At 43.3% G+C, this 24,568-nt stretch overlaps 2 protein-coding genes across 3 annotated transcripts in view; one reads left to right on the plus strand and one right to left on the minus strand.

Annotated features, from left to right (window-relative positions):
• KIAA0430 (KIAA0430 ortholog) overlaps positions 1-19,698 on the minus strand; it is a 39,853-nt gene extending 20,155 nt beyond the window's left edge. The window contains exons 1-13 of one of the 2 annotated variants that reach the window (XM_010839890.1): positions 19,586-19,698; positions 15,012-15,213; positions 12,701-12,850; positions 11,245-11,419; positions 9,955-10,181; positions 9,047-9,164; positions 8,311-8,483; positions 5,977-6,402; positions 5,608-5,765; positions 5,361-5,519; positions 3,884-4,046; positions 3,024-3,202; positions 1,533-1,613 (exon numbers count right to left, since the gene is read on the minus strand). In XM_010839890.1, the coding sequence (XP_010838192.1) occupies positions 1,533-1,613; positions 3,024-3,202; positions 3,884-4,046; positions 5,361-5,519; positions 5,608-5,765; positions 5,977-6,402; positions 8,311-8,483; positions 9,047-9,164; positions 9,955-10,181; positions 11,245-11,419; positions 12,701-12,850; positions 15,012-15,155 (2,153 nt within the window). In that variant the 5' untranslated portion in view covers positions 15,156-15,213; positions 19,586-19,698. Of the gene's footprint in view, positions 1-1,532; positions 1,614-3,023; positions 3,203-3,883; positions 4,047-5,360; positions 5,520-5,607; positions 5,766-5,976; positions 6,403-8,310; positions 8,484-9,046; positions 9,165-9,954; positions 10,182-11,244; positions 11,420-12,166; positions 12,851-15,011; positions 15,214-19,585 lie in introns of both variants that reach the window. The other variant, XM_010839889.1, reaches the window with a different exon arrangement.
• A 959-nt stretch (positions 19,699-20,657) lies between these two features.
• NDE1 (nudE neurodevelopment protein 1) overlaps positions 20,658-24,568 on the plus strand; it is a 39,224-nt gene continuing 35,313 nt past the window's right edge. The window contains exon 1 of the mRNA XM_010839892.1: positions 20,658-21,088. The gene's annotated coding sequence lies outside the window, so the exon portion shown is untranslated. The remainder of the gene's footprint in view (positions 21,089-24,568) is intronic.

Consider the following 24,568-nt stretch of genomic DNA (forward strand, 5'->3'; position numbering starts at 1 on the left):
ACCAGCTCTAACTCCTCTTTTCCACATCACTGTGTGTGGGGGCAGTTTCCTCCCAGTGCCCTGTCTACATGCTCAGACCTCCCTGCAAACGCCAGTCTTAAGTCTGGTCCCCACCCGCCACACTGCCCCGTCCACAGAAGCCCAGTCTCCTCTGTGCTCTCTCAGTCTGGAGCTCTTGCATCTCCTCTGAAATGGAAACAGCTGGTCTCTCGAGAGCTGCCTCTGCTGTTTCACCATCCAGTCTGCCACCCTGTTCCCTGCAGGATTTTCTCCACAGGACTCTTTGGTGTCAGCTTCCAAGTCACCACAGGCTGCCTCCTCCTCCGCTCCAAACCTTGCACCACTTTCTCAGGCTGTCCCCACTCCCCTGAGAGCACTCTGGCCTCTGGATTCCCGTTGGCTTCCAGGCCCTGGTGGCATTCCACCCAGGTCTGCCCTCTCTCTGGCTCTCCTCCCATTCCTCTGAACTCATCTGTTCCCAGGTCTTCCAAGATCATCTTTAGGCAAACAACTGCCGTATCTTCAGAGCTGACTTCTTTCTTGAAGGAGACTCTACATGTGTAGAAGACCCCCTGAACTCTCTTCCCAGACATTCCAATTGCTCCCTAAAACTCGGATGCCCAAAGCCAAGATTAAAAACTTACTATACCTCCTAAACAAGCTTTCTTTCTTTTCTATTCCAGCTTAACCACATAACCTTTCCCTCAGTCATCTGGGGCAAAAAACTCAGAATCAAACTGACCTCTACTTTTTGCCTTGCCTGCTACATAAAACTAGTTACTAAGCCCTATTTCACGGGCACCTGACACTTCTGTGGGGTCTGGTTCCCCTGTTCTGACAGTGTCTGCTTAGAGCCGGGACTGGTCCCCACGTTCCGTGTCCCCCTCCCCCAGTTCCCTTCACTCCAGCTCAGACACCATCCCTGCCTGAAGCCTTCCCACCACAGCTCCCCTGCCCGTCCTTTCTCTGACACTTCAGTGGCTCCCACTACCCATGCAATCAATCATGGCCAAGCTCCCGGTTCCTTGCACCCTCTGTAACCTCAAGGCATTTTCTCCTTTGTAAGGACAGTTTTCTTTGCTCTATACAATAAATGGTGACTGTCTTTTTTCTTTCCAGACACACACCCCCCACCCCCAAAAGTGGGCTGTCTTCCCAGCTCTGCACCCTCCACTTCGTTCCACTGGGATTTGCTGAGTGTCTGCTGAGCACTGAGTACCGAAGACTCAGTAGTATTACGTCTGATCCAGTGCCTGCTGTCCCAGAGCTTACAGTCTAGAAGGTGCCTGAAAATGTTGACTCAATGAATAACAGAACAAATCAGCCAAGTGGAAAACATACAAGTACAGCTTTAGGGACTGAGGTCTAAATTTACTAAAAATAAAAGACGTTTTTAAAATGTGTGTTTTTAAAACTGGACTTTCAATCTGAACACCACTGTCTTGGTCTTACTTCCTCCCCTAAGAGTTGCTACCAGTGTAAGTCGCCCATCAGCACTGGCTGGATCAATGAAAGCAACAACCCTCACTTACTTTTTTTCATAGATATCTGTAAATTTAAAAAGAGGCAGACAACAGGCAGGAGCATCCTGAAGAATGGACATTGTTTCTGCGCTGCAAGAAAAACGGTTAGCCCATTAGAGAACAGATGTCTTCCTCTCTGTTGCAAATTGTTTCTAAAAACAAGAGTTCATTAACACAATGTATACACAAAATAAATACACTCATTTATTCTCAGAGTTTGAGCTTCCAGAAAAAAGAATGGACTTTAGGAACACAGCAATTAAAAGAATATTTAATCATACACTGGGACTTTTATCAGACTCAAGCAGAGATTTCCACACCTGTGTATCAGAAAGCAAAGGGCAGATGAGCCAGTCTCCTGCCACAGTGTAGTTCTATCAGAGAGATGGGAGAGGACTCCCCACAGCTGAAGATATACAACTGAATACACTTAAGAGTGACTGGCTCTGAGCCATAGGATTATGGATGATTCTTCTGTCCCCAGCCTCTTTTATGTTCCTAAAATTTCCAAATTTTCTTCACTGAGTATTATTTTTATTCGGCAAAATTAAAAAATAACTTAAAATAATGGTGAAGCTTTGACTTGTCTACATCGTGAAATGATTACCACAATCAGTTAAGTGAACATCCATCATCTCATCCAGATACAAAATAAAAGCAAAAGAATGCTCCCCCTTGTGATGAGAACTCTTTTGATATACTCTCCCAACAACTTCCATGCACGACGGCAGTGTTAACGGTATTAATCATGTTGTACATTACATTCCTAGTACTTGGGTTATCTTATAACTGGAAGTTAGTACCTTTTGATCACCTTCATTCAATTACTCCCCACCCCCCACCTCCAGCAACTACAAAGCTAATCACTTTTTTCTGTGAGTTTGCTTGTTTTTTTGAAGTGTAATTGGTTGACAAAGGTATATTAGTTACTGGTGCACAAATCATTATGCTGTACACCAAAAACTTAAATAGTGCTCTACATCAAAAGCGTATCATGAATGAAACCATCACCAGACTCCTAAGATTAATCTAATTATAATGTAGATGTATGGGGCTGGGTGTCTATTTGACATTGAAGATGTACCTGCAAGTTGAGAGCATAGAACTTTGTAGATTTACCCCTTATAGATAATCTACCTTCTATTAAAATTGGAAGGTAGTATTCCAGACTTTCTAGGCTTATAAACTTTTGCTGTAGAGGTCCACTATTTTTAGAACCTGTTCTGGATATGTGGCATATTATTTTACTCTTAAATGCCAGCCAAGATTAAGCTGAGATTCATCTCTGATTAATGACTTGAACGAGAGTAAATTATTCTAGTTAGCTTATTACTAACTTCTACCTTATTTCTAACTCTATCAAGAGAGTGGAGGAAAAGCATTACTGCATATGTGAGTATCACAAGAGGGTTGGGGATGGAATAAAATCTATTTTTACTATTTCCAAAACTGTTTCTGGACCAAAAATAACATTTTTGAAACAAACGGCTTGTTCTTTACCTCAGTAAAGAGAGTGATTTATTAGCAGCTCCTGTGGCAAGTGAGACCAGGATTTTCTTGCTGCCAATTTTGTATCTGTGGAGGCTATTCACCGCACCGATAGCTTCTTGTAAGTTCTCCATCTGAACCACAGCTTTGAGCTGATAATCTGTGTGGGGGCTGAGCTCAACACTCTTCACCTGCAGTAGTAAAAAGAAAACAGAATGCCGATCTGCCAGAACCGTGTCCTCTTGAAACTGAAGGTCAATCCCTAAGGAATTCGCTTGTGGACTTCAGTGCTGCCGTGAGGGAACCTGTCTCAACACCGCACTTCCGCCGACCACAACGGAAGCAAGCTAGGATGGGTGACCTTCAGGGATGTGACACCAGCCTGGCTGGCCTGTGCTCTGGCACACAGAGCTCGCCAAGACACACCGGGTCTTCTCCAGATCCTGCCAAAACTGAGGCAGAGCCAGTTTAAGAACCAGCAAAAGGTGCATTTTTTAGCAACCTGCAACTAAAAACTGAATAGACACTGTAAGATGAACAAACAGAAACAGCCAACATCATTGTAGAATCCTGTTTCTGTATTTTAGCAGCTGGAGCTAACTAAAATCCATCAGTGTTTTATTTCCCAGAGACCCACTAAATCCCTGCCTGGGACCACAAGTATGTCTCTGACAGGCTTCTCGCTCCCTGGGGCTGGGTCCTAAAAACTGAACATACAGCACCAGCACAAGGAGACCCGAGTGAAAAAAGGTGTTCAAACCCGTGAAGCAACGGTTACAGCCTGCCTGTGGTTATGTGTGGTGCGTCAAGTGCGCGCATCTTGAAATGCAGCAAGGGGAAGAACAAAGGCAGCAGAGACAGTGAAAGCTTACCTTGCCGTGCCTAGAAAATGCTTCCTGCATGAGCTGCTGCAGCTCCTTCCGGGACAACCTGTAGTCCAGGTTGCTGATCTGGACGTCAACACCATGAGCGAATGGGTCTGGGCCGTCGGCACCAACGCTTGAATGTGCAGCGTTGAAAGCAAGCGGGGATGCTCTGTTTAAGAGGTTTGGAGACAGATTCCTGCTTAAAACATATGGAGTGAGGCCTAACAACTGTTTAGAAATGTTTTAAAAGTGTTATTCTATTTATTCAGTTTATGTCATTTAGATTTTGCTTGAAACTGTTAAAAACTGTTTTCCAAAATACAGTTTGGTTCTCAAACGTACTTTTTCTTAAAACATTACACTGATTGGACTCTTTCTCAGAAGTACTATCTGTTGACACCCTGATTAACCACAACAACAACAATTTTACTTATCATCAAACATTCTTTTGTTGGATTATTTAAAGCTACAGGAAGAAACTACAGGCAGGGCTGATGAGTTCATTTTCCACTTTGGGTATTTATTCTTAGGAAATCAGCCTGTGATACTAATGTCAGCCATTTACCCTCTCCTCAGCTCTGAAAAAGCCAGATATTCTTGCTCATATGTTGTGGCTTTTCTCCCTGGGAGGAAAACTTTTACATCAATTTGTAGACACCATTTTACAGGTTCAAAGTCGCTTTCAACAGTGAGTTTTCACCATCCCAGCAGAATAAATACAATGCTAGTGAGAGCTCATGAGACCGAACATGGCCTTACGGCTCCTCCTGTTTTCTGAGCTTCCAGAATTACTCAGAGTAAATTCAGAAAGCTTAAATAAGGAGTTACACAGATGGTTACAGTGGTTTACAGAGACCTTCGTTTCCCAAACAGCTTCTAGTAATTACCCCATGAATAAAAAGAACGAATGCATGTCAGTTTAGGCCTCTTTCTCAGTCTGATGAAGTAATAAGGGCGTAGTAAAGACACCTTAATGTGCCCCCATCACTGGCCAAGGACTCCAGGACAGGCTTCTCTGACCTCAGCTTACCAAGACTCCCACATGGAGGATGGAGAAAGGCAAGAAGCAATGCCCCCAAATGTTACCCAAGGAAAAAGGAACTGGAAGAAGAGAGGTGGAAGCTTTCTCTTTTATTTTTATTACTATTTATGGCTCAAACATTTTCAATTTGTAAAATTTTTACTCTAAATTTTTACTGGAGAAGTAAGGTTGTGTTACAATGTTGTGTTAAGTTTCTACTGTGCAGCAAGGTCAGCTGTCCCTTCTTATTTTGGATTCCTTCCCATTTGGGTCACCAAGAGCATCAAGTAGAGTTCCTTGTGCTGTAGAGCAGGTTCTCATTAGTTACCTATTTTATACGTAGTACTAAGGTTTCTCTTGTAATTATGCACTTCTGTACTGCTTGAATTCTGCTGAATACACAGATTACTTCATAAGCCCTTCTACTGCATACAACCACTCCACGGATCAAGACCCACTCACCGAGAAGACCAAGGCTGAGCCGTGAGCAGGGGACTCACTTGCCTGGATGCGATCAACTTGCTAAAAGCAGACGGGTAACTCACTTGGAACAGAGTCTCCTCTTTCTCTTTCTTCTCCACAGGAGAACTGGTGACACTGCGGGCGCCGAGGCTCTCTTTCCTGGTGGAGGGAAACAGTGCAGGCAGGAGGTCACGTGCTTCCCTTCACAGCAAAACACGCAGCCGCGAGGGAGAGTAGCGGGACCTACTTGGGATTGGTTTTGTAAACAGATTCTGCCAACCCTGGGGCTTTAGGTGCGGGCGCTGCGGCACTTGAGCTTCTGTGAGGAGGCGCCCCCAGCCGCAGGTGGCCTTGCTGGGGCTCACTGCTTCGAGTGCCAGTCTTCGACTCCAGGCGGCACAGCTCCTTAAAAGAGACAAGAGCAAAGGAGTTTAATAGTTAAAGTCTCCAAGACGTGTCAGACCTTGTACAGGAAACACCTGACTTCAAACAGCCTCGAAAATATAGGATAACAAAAACAGTACAGACACACCAAAAGCAGGTGAGCGTGTAGAACGGAGAGCCCACGAAAGCAAACCTAGCATAAACTTCAGAAAGCAAGCGGGGTCACAATTACCTGTAAACTTTTCACGCTGGCGTTTCTGGTAGCAGATCCAGAATTTGCCTGCGACCCTTTTCCAGGTGCGGCTTTGGCACTGGAAGGTGACTCACTTATGTCTTTGATGAGGCACAGTTTTGGATTCTTAAGTTTCTTGGGAGACTTCACTTTATCAGCAGTTGCGTTTGAACTCTTGGTTTCACAGAGTTCGCTGCTTTTTGGAGTAAATGACACGACGATCCTGTTACCAAAGACGTCTTCATTTTCCATCCGCTTCAGAGCCCGCTCCGCGCTGTCCCGGTTTATGAAGCGAAGGATGGCGCTGCAGCCTGTGATGTTCAGCACTTTCCCGCCACAGTTATCGGACAGGCGTCTGAGCCTGTTGCTGATGCTCTTGCCGTCTTTGTTGGCCGGAAGGTTATAAACGTAGAGCAGAGTGTGGCACTGTGGACACAGAAAAAGTGTTAAAACAGGTGGACTCAGGGGCCCACGCTCAATTACAAAGAACAATGATCTCCAAACTACAGTGACCTCGGGGGAGGGAGAACAGAGACTTGCATGGGAAAGGATACACGTACTTAGACTGAAAAACACAAGAGGGGAAAAAAAAAAGAAGAAATGTATCTAAAATTCTCACTCTGGTGAATTAGAAAAAATGTGGCAAGATTTAATGTTTTGAATAATCAGGTTTTTTTTTTAATCATAATAAGGATCTCTACAATGAATGGGTAACCTCTCACCTAAGATACTACATTTGACTTAAAGGCCTTTCATATTAAAACAGGGAGTGCCAAACAGAAGCAGAGGGAGGAAATGTACCTACAGCCAGAAGACATAAGGAATAACAACAAAAGTCAATTAGAGATGCGGCTCCAAAGCCTGAAACAGGTACTGCCAGCCGCAGACCATCCTAAGCGTGTGTTAATCTTGGGCCGGGCCCTGACCTCACTGGGTACCAGGGGCTGCAGGGACCAGCAGTGCGAGCACCTCAATGTGGAGGCAATCACGGAAGGGCCTCCAGCGGCTTGAATTTTTTCCCGAGGTGCTGACTTCCTCCTCACTAAAATGAAGAGGCTGGGTGAGATCATTCCTAAAGTGCTTCCATAACTCTCAAGTTATTAAAGTATGTTAAAATTGCATTTCACAAATGGGACTGCCTACCCTTCTGGACCATCCACGCTACAGCTCCTTTCTATTATCATTAACGTGTGTCAGTCGCTCAGTCGTGAGCAACTGTGACCCCAAGGACTGCAGCCCACCAGGCTCCTCTGTCCATGGGATTCTCCAGGCAACAATACTGGAGTGGGCTGCCATTCCCTTCTCCAGGGGATCTTCCTGACCTGGGGATGGAACTCGAGTCTCCTGCAATGCAGGCGGATTCTTTACCATTTGATCCACCAGGGAATCCATATATATTCTCCAAACAGCTTAAACACAAGTTCAGTGTCCCAGTAAACATCTTATCCTAAATCAAGACTGTGAGAAATGCTCGTCCTGCTGGAAACACGTGCACATTCTCCTATTAAGTGGCTTATCAGGGTGACAGGTGTAGTGCCCACTACTCCCGATTGTGCTCGTGCATGGCAGGGTCTGCAACCAGAGAAGACGGGCTCAGAGACCAGCTGGGGCTTCAGGATTAAGTGCCGCAACTGTACAATCATTCTGCTTATTTGACTCCAACCACACCAAGATATGCAAACCATATTCTTTACCCTTAAAACTTGGGCAAAAATAGTAGTAACTCTCATTCCGTTACTGCCATACACCTCACACAAAACACTGCTAACTGGCAAGTGGTTGTCAGTAAGGTGAATCTAAAAGTCAGTTTCCTGTATTTTGAAAAATGTAAAAGCAAAATTCACACACTGGGTTTCCCTAGTGGTACAATGGATAGGTATCTGCCTGCCAGTGCAGGGGATGTGAGTTTAATGCCCGGTCCAGAAAGACTTCACATTGCATGAAGCAACTAAGCCTGTGCGCTGCAACCACTGAGCCCGAGTGCTGCAGCTACTGAAAGCTGAGCGCCTGGAGCCTGTGCCCCGCAAGAGAAGCCACCGCAATGAGAAGCCCATGCACCGTAATGAAGAGCAGCCCCCGCTCGCTGCAACTAGAAAAAGCCCACGAGCGGCAAAAAAGACTCAGCACACACACAAAAATTAAAACAAAAAATTCACACATATCAGTTCTCTGTATATTTGTAAGAGAATGGAAAGTTTCTAGGCCTATTTCAAAATCTAGCCGGCCTACTACAAAGAACACCCTCACCTGGGCTTAGACATCCATAATGGAGGACTGTCTTGAATCTCCACAATCTTAACTAGACTACAGCGGAAAGAACACAAACCCACTTACTGGCATTTTTAGTGGTAACCTGGGGGGCAGGTCAGAAATGAATTCTTCAAATCTGATCAGCTCGTTGGCGTGATGCAGCAGTGCTTCTGAGGCCTGGTTTTTATGGACCAAAATTATATGGAAGCCATGTCTGTGTCTCAGGTCACTAAGTTCCAATGCGAAATTGACATCAGCTGAAAGACAGAATACAGCCCACCCCCATCTCCACAAATTAGAAACACTTGACGGACAGGCACCTCTCATAACACCCACTGAGAAGAAAGGAACAGCAGGACTGTGTTCCAAGTGGCCCCCCGACCCCTTTTTAGAATAGGGACACATTTCACATCAGAAGAATTAACATGGCAAGACAATTTTACCATAGACTCATGCTGAATTCGCAAGACACATTATTTTTAGTAGTAAAAAGGAACAAATATTAATGTTCTGGGGAGCACCAACTTCATCTTGGATTTTTCTTTTAAATAAGCAAAATGGAGCCCAGGACTAAAACAAACAAAAAAATTACATTTTCTTTAATAAACTTGGCCCTGCAAGAATCCTTACTCAGATTCCCCAGAGAAAAATACAGAAATCCATGTAGTTCCTTTTCTTTTTTTAACAGTTTTCAAAGGTAAGCATAAGCATGTCCCATGTATTTCAGCATCTTTGGGGGCACATTTTAACATATTCTGGCTTCTATGATAATTCACACATAGAGAGTTTAGCTGAAATTAGTAGATGTTTCTACACTTACTTGACACAAGAACCACAGTGGCGGGAGCAGTGTGAGTATTTGCAAACCTTCGGAGGCTCTGGCGGAGCTTGTCGTCAGCAGCGTTCTTTGCAGTAGCATTGATGTGGGCGACAGTTACCTGCATGAATTTATAATAAGGAGAGATGAGAAAGAGCTGAGCTTAGAAAGCCACTACACATTCTGCCCACATCCAATAGACAGTTCTTGAGGAACCTTTGATTTCTATTGCCACTCAGGGACGGAAAAAAAAAAATTACAATCAAATCTCAATAATTTCACATTCAGTTCTCCAGACAAATTAACTGTATTCATTATTACCCCTACTTTCATCTCTAATCTTCTGCTTTTGCACTTCATCCATTCCCCTTTCAGAATAGAAAGTGAAATTTTAAGTAGTTAAATTAGCTCTCTCTAGCATCTTTTGCCAACAATGTGTGGGTGGCAAAGATTTGATATATGATTAAGGTAAGACTCGGGGCTGTGTTTGATGTTATTAGCTTCCAGCTTAAGAGAACAGACTTTGGGGTCAATCTGGATTTAAATCCAAGTTCATCCACTTACTGGCCATGTGATCTTAAAAAAGTTGCTTAACCACTTGGGTCCTTTCATTTGTAAATTCCAAATAATAAATCCTACGAGCATTCACAGAGCAGTTATAAAAATCAAAGGAAATGATACATATGAAATCACTATACTAGGAAAGCACTAGTCACATGTAAGCAGACTTGCTAAAAAATCAGACATGATTAAATGATTTCAGGTACTTAAATAAATCATCTTTTCCTAATTTATTTACAAACTTAGCACAAACACATTATTAATAACAAATTTTCAACTGGAGTTCTTAAAAAAAAATCATGTGCTTATTCTTCTACTAAGATAAAAAAGAAAAAAGAATTTTCATCTACCTGGCAATTATTCAGCTCTTGAATAACTTCTTTATTTTCTTTACTGATGTCACATACACAAATGAATTCTGCTTCTCTGTGGCCTTTAAAAAACTTCTCCCGGATTCTCTGTACAACTGCAGTAGCTGAGCGGCCAGAAGGGACTGAGCAGTTTTCAATATCCCAAAAAACCCCAATGGGGGGTAAGTTCTCTAGCATCTGTCCTGCCAGTGCAACTTCTGGTGACCCTTGAGAAATGTGAACACGTTTGATTACACACAGCAAAAAACAGGTTAAGATATTAACGATAACAGGTAGCTACCTGTCCTTCCCAGGGGCATGAAAATGAAATTATAGATTGATGTTAAATTTAAGGATGCCAACCTCACTGGCTGGCCCAGTAGACAACCCCAAGTTGCCAAAGTATCTCTAAGCATTAATTCCTCTTTCAGGAGAGAACAAATCCAAAGGTCAGTTTACTTTAGGCCCACAATCAATCCATCATAAAGCATGAGCCATCCTCACGCTGACCGGGTATGCTCCTCAACACTAACACACAGGTGACAGGACACTGCCCTCTGGGGCCCAGCGTCATGCTGGGCCCACACCTCACTCAGTGTGGAAGAAAGAGAACGAATGGTGAAGGTGTTATAGCCCTTGATTTTAATGACTTTTAACACTGCAGTAACATCTGATCCAACTTTTGAAAAAATGTTTTTAAAAGATAAAGTATCATAACAGCTACTTTTGGGGGAAATGATCTTAGGTTTTCAAATACTGTTTTTTTGTCAGCCATTTCTAAATACTAGTTATGTCTGGGCAACATAGAACATTAAGTTGACACCAAGTCCCTTCCAGCACTCATTTCTCCTCATACGCTTCCCGTTTTTCTATACACAGCTTCTGATCTCAAACAGCCCCAGCTCAACATAAATGGCAACTGACCTACTGGTCTATAAGGGTAAGAAGATATTTACCAACTGATGGAAATGGAGACACACACACAAGTTTTAGAACCACAAGGAATCTTTTAAAGGCAGTTAAATGCAGTGTGGGTTTCCCTGGTGGCTCAGAGGGTAAAGCGTCTGCCTACAATGCTGGAGACCTGAGTTCGATCCCTGGGTCAGGAAGATCCCCTGGAGAAGGAAATGGCAACCCATTCTCTTGCCTGGAGAATCCCATGGACTGAGAAGTCTGGTAGGGTCGCAAAGAGTCGGACACGACTGAGCAACTTCACTTCACTTCAAATGCAGTGTTAGTATCAGATATCGAAAACTTTAAATATGCATTTTATACAATACTGTCATTTACCAAATTTTGAAGCAGCTTTGCCTAGACTGGTCGCCAATAACAACGTGGTCTCCTTTCCCGTTCCTTTGGTTCCACAGCCATTACACAGAGGAACAGTAACAGGTGCAGTCTGAGTGTTTGGAGGTGGTATATTTGGCCAGACTTTAGCAGCATCAATTATACTATTTCTTGCTGGCTGTTTTAAAATTTTTTAAAAAGAGGAGGAAGTTTCAGATATATTATTTCAGAATGTAAAGAATTACACATAACAACTGAAAATACATTCTAAATGTTTCTCCTTTCCACCTGCTAACCTAATAAAATGTATTTTCAAATCACCTTTCCCAGAACTACCAAAGCATAAACTCATTTCAAAGTGCCCTGAAATGATCAGGGAAGATATTCACACAATTAGACCTTTACATTCTGGGGCATGTGTCTGTTACAGTAGAAACCCGCAGACACACTTCACAAAAAAAGGAAGTTAAAAGTCTTTACTTGAGCCCAGGTGTGATGGAGGCCAAATTTCAAGTTCCCCCAATTACTACAAAAGGACAACATGCAGCCATCTGTATTACATGAATGGGTCCATGTATCAGGTGAGCATTAGCTTTAAGAAATTCCAGTTGTGCTCCAGCCTTTAAAAACAAGAGAGCACAAGTCTTTGCCAAGCTAGGCTTCCATGTAGGAAACAGATTTATTACAGGAGACTCTAAAAGCATGAACCGAATAATCACACTACACTTTTCTCAACAGTCCCTCCCGTTGTACCCTTTGCTTTCTTTCTGAACTTCTTCTGAAAAGAAGTTATGCTGATGGGGTGAAAAACCCCACACACAAAACCAAGATTGTTTTTCTTTTAAAGATAAAAGTCATTTTATTTTTAAAAAGTCATTCCTCAAACCTTAGCTGCACCCAACATAACAAATAAAAAGATACACACCTTGCTGAGACAGTCTTCGCAGTAAAGTGAGCCCTTTAAACAAACTGGAGGTACCACATTTAGGTGCAAAGAGTTGGTGCATAAGTGAGGCGTGAGCTCCGACTGTGAAACGTGTTCTTCCACGTGCCCGGGAGCCCCGCTTGTGAAATCAGAACAGGGGAAATAGCCCGCAGAGGAAGGACAGCCCTGGAGAGCCGGAAACTGATGCAGCTTGTGCACGTTCCCACGGCACGACTGGAAGTGCAGCTTCCCACAACAGGGCAGGTGCTTGCAGGAAGAGAGGTTACTTTCTAGACACATGCTGGGAAAGTCGCTTGCAACGCCGGCCAAGGTGTTCCTAGCTGACGCATTCTGGAGTGGAGGTGCAGACTGGAAAGCAAGCCCTGACCCTACCTGACACGTGATTGTCCTGGTGCTCTGCGAGTCTAACAGGGCGCCCGGGGGAACCAAGCTACCAGCCCCTCCGCCACTGCCACCACCAAAACGCACTGGCGAAGTGGAAGGGTCATTAGTGCAATGGGCACAGCAGCTTACTTTGGGGACAGTTGAAAGCTGTACTTTAGGTTGCTGAAGAGAGTGGATATCTGGAAGTGGGACTGCTGGGAAAAGTTTAGAGCCAGCATGAAGGGGAGATGGTACATCCTTTAGTTCCACAGCAACTTTCTTGTTCTCCATGTAATCTTTCTGAGGAAAGAAAACCAGAACACAAGTTAATTTTTTGAGGCCGGTGACTTGGGGTTACTCGCAACTGACTGCATTAAAAACGAATACTGTTCAAACCTTATTTAATTTACATCACTCGATCATAACCACACAAATGGAATGGCAGCTAAAACCAGGAGCGTTCTTCAGTGGGAGGTGAACACTGAAACAGACAACTAAAATTAAGACTGTGTCCTTCCTGACTTTTAAGAGACTGGGGGAGGAGGTCTGTTCACATATTTAACAAGCCTGGTTAACCATCCATGTCTCATTGGCTTCCCTTTGATAACTTCCCCTTGCCTCTCAGTGTCTTCTGCAGACAAAACAGGTGGTATGAAAAACAACAGTCACAACAGTATTCACTTAAGACAGCTTATGAGCAAAGCGCTTTAAGGAAAATACTAAATAGTTCTTGCAGTCAGATCATAGGTGGTTTTATTAAAGCCCTCCAGGAGAGAAGATATCAAACACTATGGATGAGATCGGCCATCTGCCCAAGTGGCCCATCCATGAACAGATCTTAAACATGTTACTAATGACATTTAGCAAACCATGGGATATCATGACCTAAAGCCATAATGCCAACAACTATTTTGTAGCCAGTAGAAAGAATTCGAGTAATAAGGAAACCGCCTGGGAAACAGACATGAGAAATAGTTTATCATATGTCTCCAACATAGACACTTGAGGCTGGTCCATTTATTAAGATCATAGCATAGCCCTGGTGTCAGAGACCTGGATTTGAATGTGATACTAAATAGTTTTATGACCTCGGGTAAGTGACTTAACCTAATCTCTCCATGCTTCAATCCTGTCATCCTTCAACTGCGAAGAGAATGTACCTACTACATTTGTGAGAAGGATAAAATGAAACAGTGCACCTCAAGCGCTCAGCAGAGTACCTGGCCACTGAAAGGTGGTGCAGCGGGGTGGGGTAGGGGAGTGTCCAACCAATCAACAGCTTTTATTGGCTGAGTGCAGACACAATTAAGATGAACAGGACGCCCTGATACAGTGACTGAGACACACTCATCCCTTAGAGCATAGAAGGGTCCATCTGGCTGCTAAGATTTCACTCCTTCTGCTGATTTTACACTCACCTGGGAGGGTATATTCATATGAGAGAAATCTGGACTTTCAGTTAAGATTTTTCCTAAAAGGGAGGTAATAGCGATGGTCTGACCAGTCAGAAAGTAGTGTGTTCTACCCTTGTGGTAATTACAATTCAGGCTGGAAATGAACTCATTGGCATTCTGATGGCTTTAGAGCTGGCTCTCGTGGGCAGGGTTACTGTGAGTCGGTCTTCCTGAATGTATTCAATTCGGGGTGCCACTGACAAAATCGAGACTCTGCATCTGGAAAGGTGACAGTGCACTTCTGTGTCGAGTGACTCCTTTAGGCCCCAGATATGCCACCCTGGACCCCTGCCTGAAGCTACCAGCTCTCAGTGCAGACTGTCCCTGAGCTAAAATACTTCTGAAATAACTCCAGTTACTGATGCCATGCAACAAAGGCAGCTATGTAATGAAAATGTGGAGATGACAGGGAATTGATTTTTTTTTAAAGTCTGTTATCAATACTCATATAAAATCATAGTAAAGTCTCACTTAATTCCCAAGTACAAGAGAAAAAAAACAGATGATAACATGATATAGCAAATGAAGTCAGATAAAGTCAACATGATTATGAAAAGGCAAAAAAGGAAGTCCCAGATATATTTAAACATTCAAGAGAAATCCTGAACAGAAAAAGATCATCAATGAGGTCATACAATCTTGCTGTGATTTTAAGACACAAAATTCAGAAGGCTACAGTAAAATAAAATCGATTTCATACTTTCCTCCCATTTTATCCTAAAATGTGGATTTTTGTCTTTGGAATGTGACTTTAATGAGAAACAAATCTCTCCCAAATTTCAACATCACACCTTTAAAGCATCTAATGTTACTCATTACTACAGGATTTAAAAAACTTTACCCTCATTGAGTCAGGAATTATAATAATGTGCTACATGAAGTAATACAAGCAGGACACAAGGGAAAACTCAGCACAGACTCCAGGGCAAGAGACTGCCCCAGACCAAACGGATCGCTCATCTATTTGCACAAGGAATTTGCTATGTCCTTAGTCTGCACATAGTTACCGTTTGGGGACTAAGTGGCAACGTTTGCTCAGGACGAGAAAAGCAGTTAGAGAATCTCCAAAGCCATGGCTTAGCATCGTTATCTTGTTGAAGCCATCCAACTGTTCTACTGCAGGGGTTCTCAGTTCCGCTTCCTTCCATCATACAGCCATGCGGAGCGGTTCAACATTCTTTCATCTTTCTTTTCTTTCATTCTTCCACCCTGTTAAGAATGAGGTTTCAACGTTATTCACTTGTGTAAGTACAGATTTTATTACTGAAATATAAGACTACAACTATATTTACAGTGCATTGTTTTTGTTTAGTCACTAAGCTGTGTCCAACTTTCGCGAACCCACAGACTGTAGCCTACTGGGCTTCTCTGTTCCTGGGATTTCCTAGGTACGAATACTGGAGTGGGTTGCCTTTTCCTTCTCCAGGGGATCCTTCTGACCCAGGAGTTGAACCTGTGTCTCCTGCATTGCAGGTGGATTCTTTACTTCTGAGCCACAAGGGAAGCACATTTATGGTGCACAGGTCATTTCAAACAGGGCTGATGCAACCAAATCTGGGTGCTTTAACACGGACCAAAGACCGAGTCTTCCAAAGGTGTACCAGTCACTCAGCAGTGCTGCACTCTCCTGATGGAGATACAAGATTTAGCCACTCATATCCATGATTAGCGAGGTGGGAAAGTAAAAATTAGCATAATTATCTTCCAAGTTTAAAAAAAAATTATGGTGCAATGGCTCCCAGTCAGATCTTAAGGAACAAAAGTAGAACGGCTATCAAAGGATACTGTAAAAGTGAAAAGTGTCAGTCCCTCAGTCCAGCTGGCTCTTTGCAACCCCATGAACTGTAACCTGCCAGACTCCTCAGTCCATTTTTCCAGGCAAGAATACCAGAGTGGGTTGCCGTATCCTCTAGGGGATCATCCCAACACAGGGATCAAATCCGGGTCTCCTACATTGGCAGGCAGATGCTTTACCGTCTGAGCCATCAGGAAACCTGGCATCAAAGCATATTAAGCTTACTAAAACTGGTAAACTTGGTTGACTATTTATACTTGAACTCTAACTGTATCAATTTGACTTAAAAAAAATTTATCATCTTCCATTCCTTATGTTTCATAACTCTTCAAACAAAAGTGAACTCTGGATGAGCCCTCTTTCCGGCCATGCTTGAGAGAGGTCACCGCATCTTGGACACCTGCATACTCCCTCCTCTTCACTGAGCTGGAGCCAAGGTCCTCCAGCACTGAGTAGACTTTTTCTGTATAGTATTTCTTAATTCTTCTTGACTATCCCTCCCTAAGGACACTACTTGGGACAGTAAAAAAGTTAACAGGAGAGAACATGTAATTTGAGTAAAAGAACCACTACATGTCCTCATTCTCAATTATGTAAGATTGTGAAACTGATTTCAGAGCAACTTATCTCACTGTGTCTTTGATATTGAGTATGGAAGGTCCAAATTAACTGACCTCTGTGGACTCTGAATTTGATTCGGCTACAGAACAAATTGAACCAACCTCTCAGTCTGCTTATTATGAAAGTAGAATCTGCTATGCCACCAAAAATCTAACAGACACATCTCAAGTCCCAGATGTGCTGTATCTACTCCAGAGCAACACTCTACAAGTCTTGAAACAGTACAATAAAAGCAGATGCAATCAATAGCAGCCATTGGGCGTGGAGGCAGCCTGCCAGTGATAAGGACGACTGAACCTCATTTCTAAGCCCTCGTCACCAAACCCCAACCACCACCTCCTCTTACTGACAATGGCCATTTTGAGGTCATTAATTTATCTTTCAGAAATTCCTGGGCATATAGAAAAGAATTTCCTTTAGCTCTTTCTCTGGTAAGATTTTCTTATAAAGAGATTTAAACATCCACATAGTAGGGTGAGGGGAGAGAAGTCACTTCTATAGTCACTATAAGCACTATGTCCATATAAGTGCTATGTCTAAGCTATAGGAAAACCAATCACATAAAACGGGGGGAGGCAAACTATGGCCTAAAATTATAGCCCAAACCAGCCCACTGCTTGTATTTAAATGGAATGCGAACTAAGAATATAGTTCACATTTTTTTAATCCTTGGGGAAAAATCAAGAGAATAATTATGTTTTGTGACAAAGTTATATGAAATTCAGATTTCAGCGTCTATGAATAGTTTTGAGACACAGCCATGTTTATTTAAGTTCTATGGCTGTGTTTGCACTACAACTGTGGAGTTGATTCTCTGCTATAGAGACTACACAGCCCACAGAGCCAAAAATATTTACAATTTGGCCCTTATGTAGAAACTACAGAACTTCTTCAGTTTTATTTTCTTCCTCTGTCAAATCTGCCATAATTTCTCCCTGTCCACCTCACAGTATTACTGTGGAAAAAAGAAAACCAGATAAAGGACCCACCATCTATTTGTCTTCATTACCATATGGCCTGTGCCAAGCACAGGCTTCTACATAGTATATACTAAGTAAATATTTATTGAATGAGGGAATGAATAAAGCAGATATTCATCTACAAAACCCAGAGCTAATCTGGAGACAGAGATGAAGTTACTGCAGCAATGGTAATAAACTAAGGTACTTGTCCTTTCTATCAAATACAGACACCTCACACCCCCTAACAATCTCCTCTCTAGAGCCTAAGAATTTGGGATATTCATGATACACACAACTTCGACATGCTCTCTCAAGTTTATTCAAGGCGAATTCTAACTAACGCGAAGCTAACTAATGCATTTTTCTTTAAGATCATTTATTTCCTCATTCACCAAACATTTACTTAGTAGCTGCTATGTAGTAGGCTTGTGCTTGGCACAAGGGATACAATGATGGAAACACCAGAAAATGCAATCCATTTATGTCATCTTTTTTCCCACAGTAAATGTGTGTGAAAGCCAAGGGAGAAATCGGCCACGTTTTTAATGAGGAGGAAAAAGAGGCTTGCTTTCCTGGTGGCTCAGCAGTAAAGAATCTGCATGCCAATGTAGGAGACACTGGTTTGATACCTGGGTCAGAAGATGCCCTGAAGAAGGAAACGGCAACCCACTGCTGTGTTCTTGCCTGGGAAATACCATGGAGAGAGAAGCCTGGCTATAGTCCATGGGGTCACAAAAGAGTCAGACACAACTTACTGTCTGAACAACAAACAGAAGCTTAATGAAGTTTTGGAATTTGCCCAAAATCACACAATTATTAATAGAAAACGGACAGAACCAGGCTTATCCACTTCTTCCCACACAACCAAGGTATCTTTGGTATCATCCAATGCAAGCAAAAGAAAGTAAAATATATTAGTACAAATGTGCACCCAGAAATTTTCCTAAATGCTCCTGGGAATGATAAGTAATTTGGTCATAGCAACTTGGTGGTCATAGCAACTTGGTGGTCATAGCAACTTGGTGGTCAGAGCAACTTCTGTTTCGTCATTTGAGTGAGCGTCTCACTCCTGCCATTATCTCTCAGTCTTCAAGGAATTCAGATAGTGCTTAAGAGCAGACTGTGACATCAGGCTGTCCTCATATTACTCCCCAATTCTGTTGCTTCCCATCTGTGCAGATCTGGACAACGTACAACAAGTTCTCTGAACCTCAGCTCCCAGGTGTAAAATAGGCCTGATAACAGCAGCACCTTCATAGGATTAAACCACACCAACGAAGTAGAAAACTTAGCAATGGCCTTCTCTCCACACCTAGTCTAGTCCTCAACACCCGGTATTACGCATCCCATCCCTGAGTTTTTCTGTTGCTTTTCACAGCTCTTCTTTCTAAAATTATCTTATTTGCTTGCTTTTATTATGTCTCCCTCACTTAAATATAAACTCCAGGGTAGTATTTACTTATGGATCATGGGTGGGTTTTTTTTTTATTCATTATTGTATCTCCTGCACCTAGGTCACGGTCTGGCACACATCAGTAATTCTTGAATGAAGAGTTTAATAAGCGTCTAGGACGACAATTTAGGCTTCAACTTCTCTGTATGAAAAACAGAATATTTATACTCAGAGATGTTGGAAAGTGCAAACGATGTAACTGGAAAGCTCTAGGTAGTATCAGAAAGGTGCCACGGAAATTAAAAAGTGTGTCACAGTGCCACAATACAATCTGTGCAGTGACTCAACCCTAAGACAACTCAGTGCTCTAGGTCAAGCCAAAGGCTGCACTCTAGGGAGTGTTGATAGACCGAGGAGGGTGCAAAACGTTAGAGGTGGTTGCAAAAACACTAGCCCTTCTCTTCCTGTCTTAAATTTCCAACAGTACACACTCCTCTAGAAAGGCTCCTCTCCACACCTGGAAGGGCCCTCAAGGGAGAAATGAGACAAACTGTAGTCAGGGAGCCAAACACCCCCAAAGGGCAGCAGCAACGCTGCAATGACAGTCGTGAACTGAGCAGAAAGGGAGACAACTCGAACCTCTGTTGGGGGCCTGACGGGTGGGTCCCATGGCTTCTCAACAGTCTAGCCAACCTCCCCCACCCCCGCTGGCAATAGGCAGAAGGAAGGGACACACTCCCGCGTTCCAGCCTGGTGCCCAGAAAATGAAGCGCGTCGGGAACAAGTTCCCAGCGATGCCAGCAAACTCACCTCTGCCGCCGGCCCCACCTCCGCTCACATTCCGGCCCCGCCGCCTTCCCCCCGCCCCCCCAGGCCCTTTGTTTTGATTCCCGACTCCGCAGCTCCCGCCGCCGCCGCCAAGCGCACCCTCCACTTCCGCTTCCGCACCGCGCCTCCCCTGTCGCAAAACCCGACGCCCTTCTCTCCTCATGGCTCCGCCCCTTCCTCCGCCCCTCCCCCGCCGCCGCGTCCTCCCCGCGCGGGGCGTGCTGGGAACCCCGGGGGGGGCGGGGCCTCGCGGCCCTGCAGCCTCGTCAGGCTCAGTCCCCTCCCGATAAACCTCTAAATAGGGACCTTCCCGGGGGGCTACCTCGGCTTTTTTGGCGAAAACCCCCAGTTTATGGAGGCCTTGATCCTGGCTTATGGTTGTGGCGTGGAACGGAACCTCAAAGAGGGGAATTAGGGTGCTAGTGAGGCGGAACCCCGGGAAAAAACCTGCCAACCGGGATTTGATACCATTCAGCCCTTTTGGTCTTTTGAGGGAAGGCGGTTTAAGAGGGATTTCGAAGAAAAACCTGATCGTTTGGCATTTTTTCTCTTACTCGCTCTTGTCACGTGATGGTCCTATTAAAAAAAAGGAAAACTAAACTAAATGACGCCTGTTTGTTATAGCATCCTTCATCTAGTGCAACCTAGTGGCGAGCGGAAAAAAATAAAAATAACTGCCAACTGGGCTTCCCGCGAGGTCCTTCGGGCCGGCAGGGCTCCTCGGGAAATTGTGATCCGGCTGGCAAAAATAAAGCCTGTACGAAGACTAGGCTGGATTGTGTCACCAACAATTAAGAGGTCCTCGTGACTTATGTAAAAAAAAAAAAAAAAAAGATTTTTTTAAAGTCCTGGTCCAAAGCTCGTTACAAATGAATACTTTTCCAGGGACCGGTTGGGCGAGCAAAAGGAGATTTATAATTGCAAAATCCTTGTGAAGCCAGGAACAGCTTATGTTTTAGTGGCTAGATTTGCCATGTTTGGGGGTTTTTTTTTGGGGGGGGGCGGTGTTTTGGGTTTTTTTGGCTGCACATTCTTCACTTTTATTTGAAATTATAAATTTTTTTACGTAGGCAAAACAGACATTTCTTAAACTGTCAGCTGTTAACTATTTCCTGTTGCAAATTAGAAAAACAAAGCACATATTTAGATTTAGACATAGTTTAGGATGCAGTAGTCAAATGCAGTGTAAAAGTTTATTTCTGAAGTTTGCTAAGAAACAGGTTAACCTTGCAAAGGAATCAGTAGGTAAAAATGGCCAAAAGAGAACTTTTTTCTCTCTTTAGTATGTAATGTGAGGCAACCTCATTAGGCAATCCACATTAAGTGGGGGAGATTTCAGGGGAAGCTAATACATCCTTGTAGGCTTTTTTTTGTAGACAGGCATTGTGGAGGGCAAGATCAAACACGTAGCTGAAGAACCCTTTGTACCGGTAGTCGATCTTCCAGAAGGCCGATGACAAGTTCACACATCAGCTGCCTGCTCAGGTATTTATTACCGCTGAGTAATTCTTCATTGTGTCTGTGTGTGGGGCACATTCTCCAAGTGGGAATTAGGACAGATGAAAAACAACCCTGTTTCTAGAGTTTTTTTCCGAGTACCAAAAATTCACTTCTCAAAGAGGTATTTTTTTCCCTCCTTTTCATTCTTTCTAGTGTCTCCGAATACAGATAATATTAACTAAAAATATAAAAGGAAGCAAAATAATTGTGAAATTTTTAATTGCTAAAAAAAAAAAAGGTTTAGCTGTAAAATAAAGAGTAGACACATGTCTGACATTGCCAGAGCTGTGCCTGGTGTAACAGGTAAATAAAATAAATAAATAAATAAATAAATAAAATAAATGTAATGTGAGGCAATAAAAACAAACCAATCATACTAAATGGAAGGCTAATGAAAAGGCTGAATTACAAATAGTTTTTAAAGATATGTTTCTTTATTATTTCCTATAGAAAATTAGCCTAAACTACACTCGCCCTTAGAAACACAATTATGCATCAACATGTAATTTGATGCTTGTGAAAGGGTGTGTTTTTTTTTTAACATTTTTCTTAAGATATGTTTTCTAGAGCATAGCCTCTGTGAATCTATTTCTTTGCTGGGCAAATTCTTAAGAGTACCTCTCAGTTACCTGCCCTGTCCATATTATAATCTTTATGAAACCAAGACTAAGATTTGTTTTTGTGCAATTCAAATGGCTGTTACATTCAATCCAGCTCCTAAATTAATCTAGCTGCCACAAAAGGCGTTTCTTCTCCAGCTACTTCCGTGTTATGGTTAGTGTTTTGAAATGATAAATTATGGTGGAAGGATTTAAGCAAGAGAAACCCAGCTTTCTGCTCATTAATATCTGAACGCTCCAAGGAAAACAAATTGAACAAAGAGAACAAAGTTTTTAAGTACACCAAAATTTCCCTTTCATTTTTTTCAAGGTTTTACCCAATAACAAACCCGTTTACCTAAACATATTCCTGAGAGAAGTTTAATGATAATCATTTCAATGTCTTCTTCCTTTTATTTTTAATGGAAAAATGAAGAAAATTGAGAACCCAGTAGTTTAAATGATAATGTCGTTTAGTCAGTACTGATCAGCTCATCAATGTGTGTTTCAGTTTATGTAAACTGGTGGGGCAGCGTTGCAGCTGATTATTCTCTCCCAGAATCCTCACAGAATGGTGAGGTTCTGGCAAGGCCAGCGCAAAAGTGACAAGCGGATGCAAATCATTTATTAGCATCTGCGGCCAGGATGGATATTTCCTAAAAGACATTCTGATACCTTCCTTAACCCTGTTGATGTAGGTGGTAGATCCCTTTTGTGTCTCTGAGCTTCTTTCAGGAACTAGCAAGGAGTCAAAGAAGAATTAGGGCTTTTCTGGTGCCTCAGAGGTAAAAGAATCTGCCTGCAATGCAGGAGACCCTAAGACACAGGTTCCATCAGAAAAGGCCACCTACTCCAGTATTCTTGCCTGGAGAATCCCATGGACAGAGGAGCCTGGTGGGCTACAGCCCATAGGGTCGCTAAGGAGGTGGAAGTGACTGAGTGATTAAACAACAACAAAGAGGAATTCAAGGCCATTCTTAACCCTGGCGGGGACACAGGAGGGATTCCATGTCTGGTTGGAGGCCTCAAAGTAGCTAAGATCTCTCTGCCTCCAGTATCATGACAAAGAACACTGATTAGGAGTCAAACATACCCAGCTTTACAGCCTGATTTGTTTACTAATTGTGAGACCTTGGGCAATGCATTTAAACTTCCTACACTTTTGCTTTCTCATCTTTAAAATGAAGACAATAAAAGTTCTTTCCTGTGGTTCTCATCATCTGGATCTCAGCTCCATTGTAACCTGGTATAGTGGCTTTCCCTGACATTCTATCTGAAGGGACCTCTCCCAGCCCCTTTCTATTACATGACTTTGCTTTATTCATAGCACTAATTAGCATCTGAAATTATTTCACATTTTCTGTTTGCTGATTTAGTGTCCTTTCTTAATACTACAAGCCCTTTCAAGACAGGTGTCTTGTCTGACATTTATTGTGCTATAAGTGAGTGCTCAGTAAAAATTTATAAACCTACTTGGTGAACAAGTAGGACTGCTGTGAAAGCCACATCAAGAAATTAGTATTATGCCTGACACAGACAGTGGTGGTTTAGTCACAAAGTGGTGTCTGTCGCTTGCCACCCATGGACTGTAGCCCATCAGGCTTCTCTGCCCATTGGGTTTCCCAGGCAAGAGTACTGGAACAGGTTGCTATTTCCTTCTCCAAGGGATCTTCCCCACCCAGGAATCGAACCTGGGTCTCCTGCATTGCAGACACATTCTTTACTGTGCTACCAGGGACCAGTAAAAAAAAAATCATGATCACTACCTACATTTTTTGTTGTTCGGTTGCTCAGTTGTGTCCGACTCTTTGCCACCCCGTGAACTGCAGAATGCCAGACTTCCCTGTCCTTCACTATCTCCCAGAGTTTGCTCAACCTCATGTCCATTAAGTCGATGATGCTATCCAACCATCTCATCCTCTGTTGCCCCCTTCTACTCCTGCATAGATTGTACTTAACTATGTGCTGAGGCCACTGTCCTAAACCTTTTACAAATGCCAAGTCAATTCATTTCATCTCTGCATAATCCTAGAGGTAAATCCTATCACAAATCCCATTTTATAGATGAGGAAAGTAAATCACAGAGAGTTAACTTGCCCTAACCAAATCAGTCAATCCTAAAGGAAATCAGTCCTGAATATTCACTGGAAGGACTGATGCTGAAGCTGAAGCTTCAATACTTTGGCCACCTGATGTGAAGAACTGACTCATTGGAAAAGACCCTTATGCTGGAAAAGACTGAAGGCAGGGGGAGAAGGGGACGACAGAGGATGAGATGGTTGGATGGCATCACCGACTAAACGGACATGAGTTTGAGTAAACTCTGCGAGTTGGTGATGGACAGGAAGCCTGGCGTGCTGCAGTCCATGGGATCGCAAAGAATCCATCATGACTGAGCGACTGAACTGACTGAACTTGCTCAAGATCATACAGCTACTAAGGGGCAGAGCTAGGATTCAAGGCCAGGCCCCAAAACAAATTTCTATAAAGGAGCTTTGCTGCCTTTGCAGAAGATAATGATGTCGAAATTTTTATATTGGTTGTCAAGTTCTGGGAAGGACCTGGGACACTGCTTACTCTAAGGAGACGTAGATCTTTGTTCTTCTATCTGCTTCGGAGGAAATCCAAGAACAGGAAAACGCAATCGGGGTCAAGGGCAGGGAGTCATATTTTCTTGAAGTGGCCCGCAAGTCCAAGCCCGTTCCCCGCGGTGTCTAGGGAGCAGCCCGCAGCCTCCAAGCCCAGCCAGAACCCTGCCAGCAGCAGGAGCCTCCCAGAACCCCTCCCGCCAGCCCGCCTAGGGCCGCCGCGTGGCCGCGCCGCGCCCGGGACCTGGGAAAAAAGTTTCCAAAAGGCGCTGCTCGGC

Source organism: Bison bison, unplaced genomic scaffold, assembly GCF_000754665.1.
Source record: "Bison bison bison isolate TAMUID 2011002044 unplaced genomic scaffold, Bison_UMD1.0 scf7180017864135, whole genome shotgun sequence".
Lineage (NCBI taxonomy): Eukaryota > Metazoa > Chordata > Mammalia > Artiodactyla > Bovidae > Bison > Bison bison.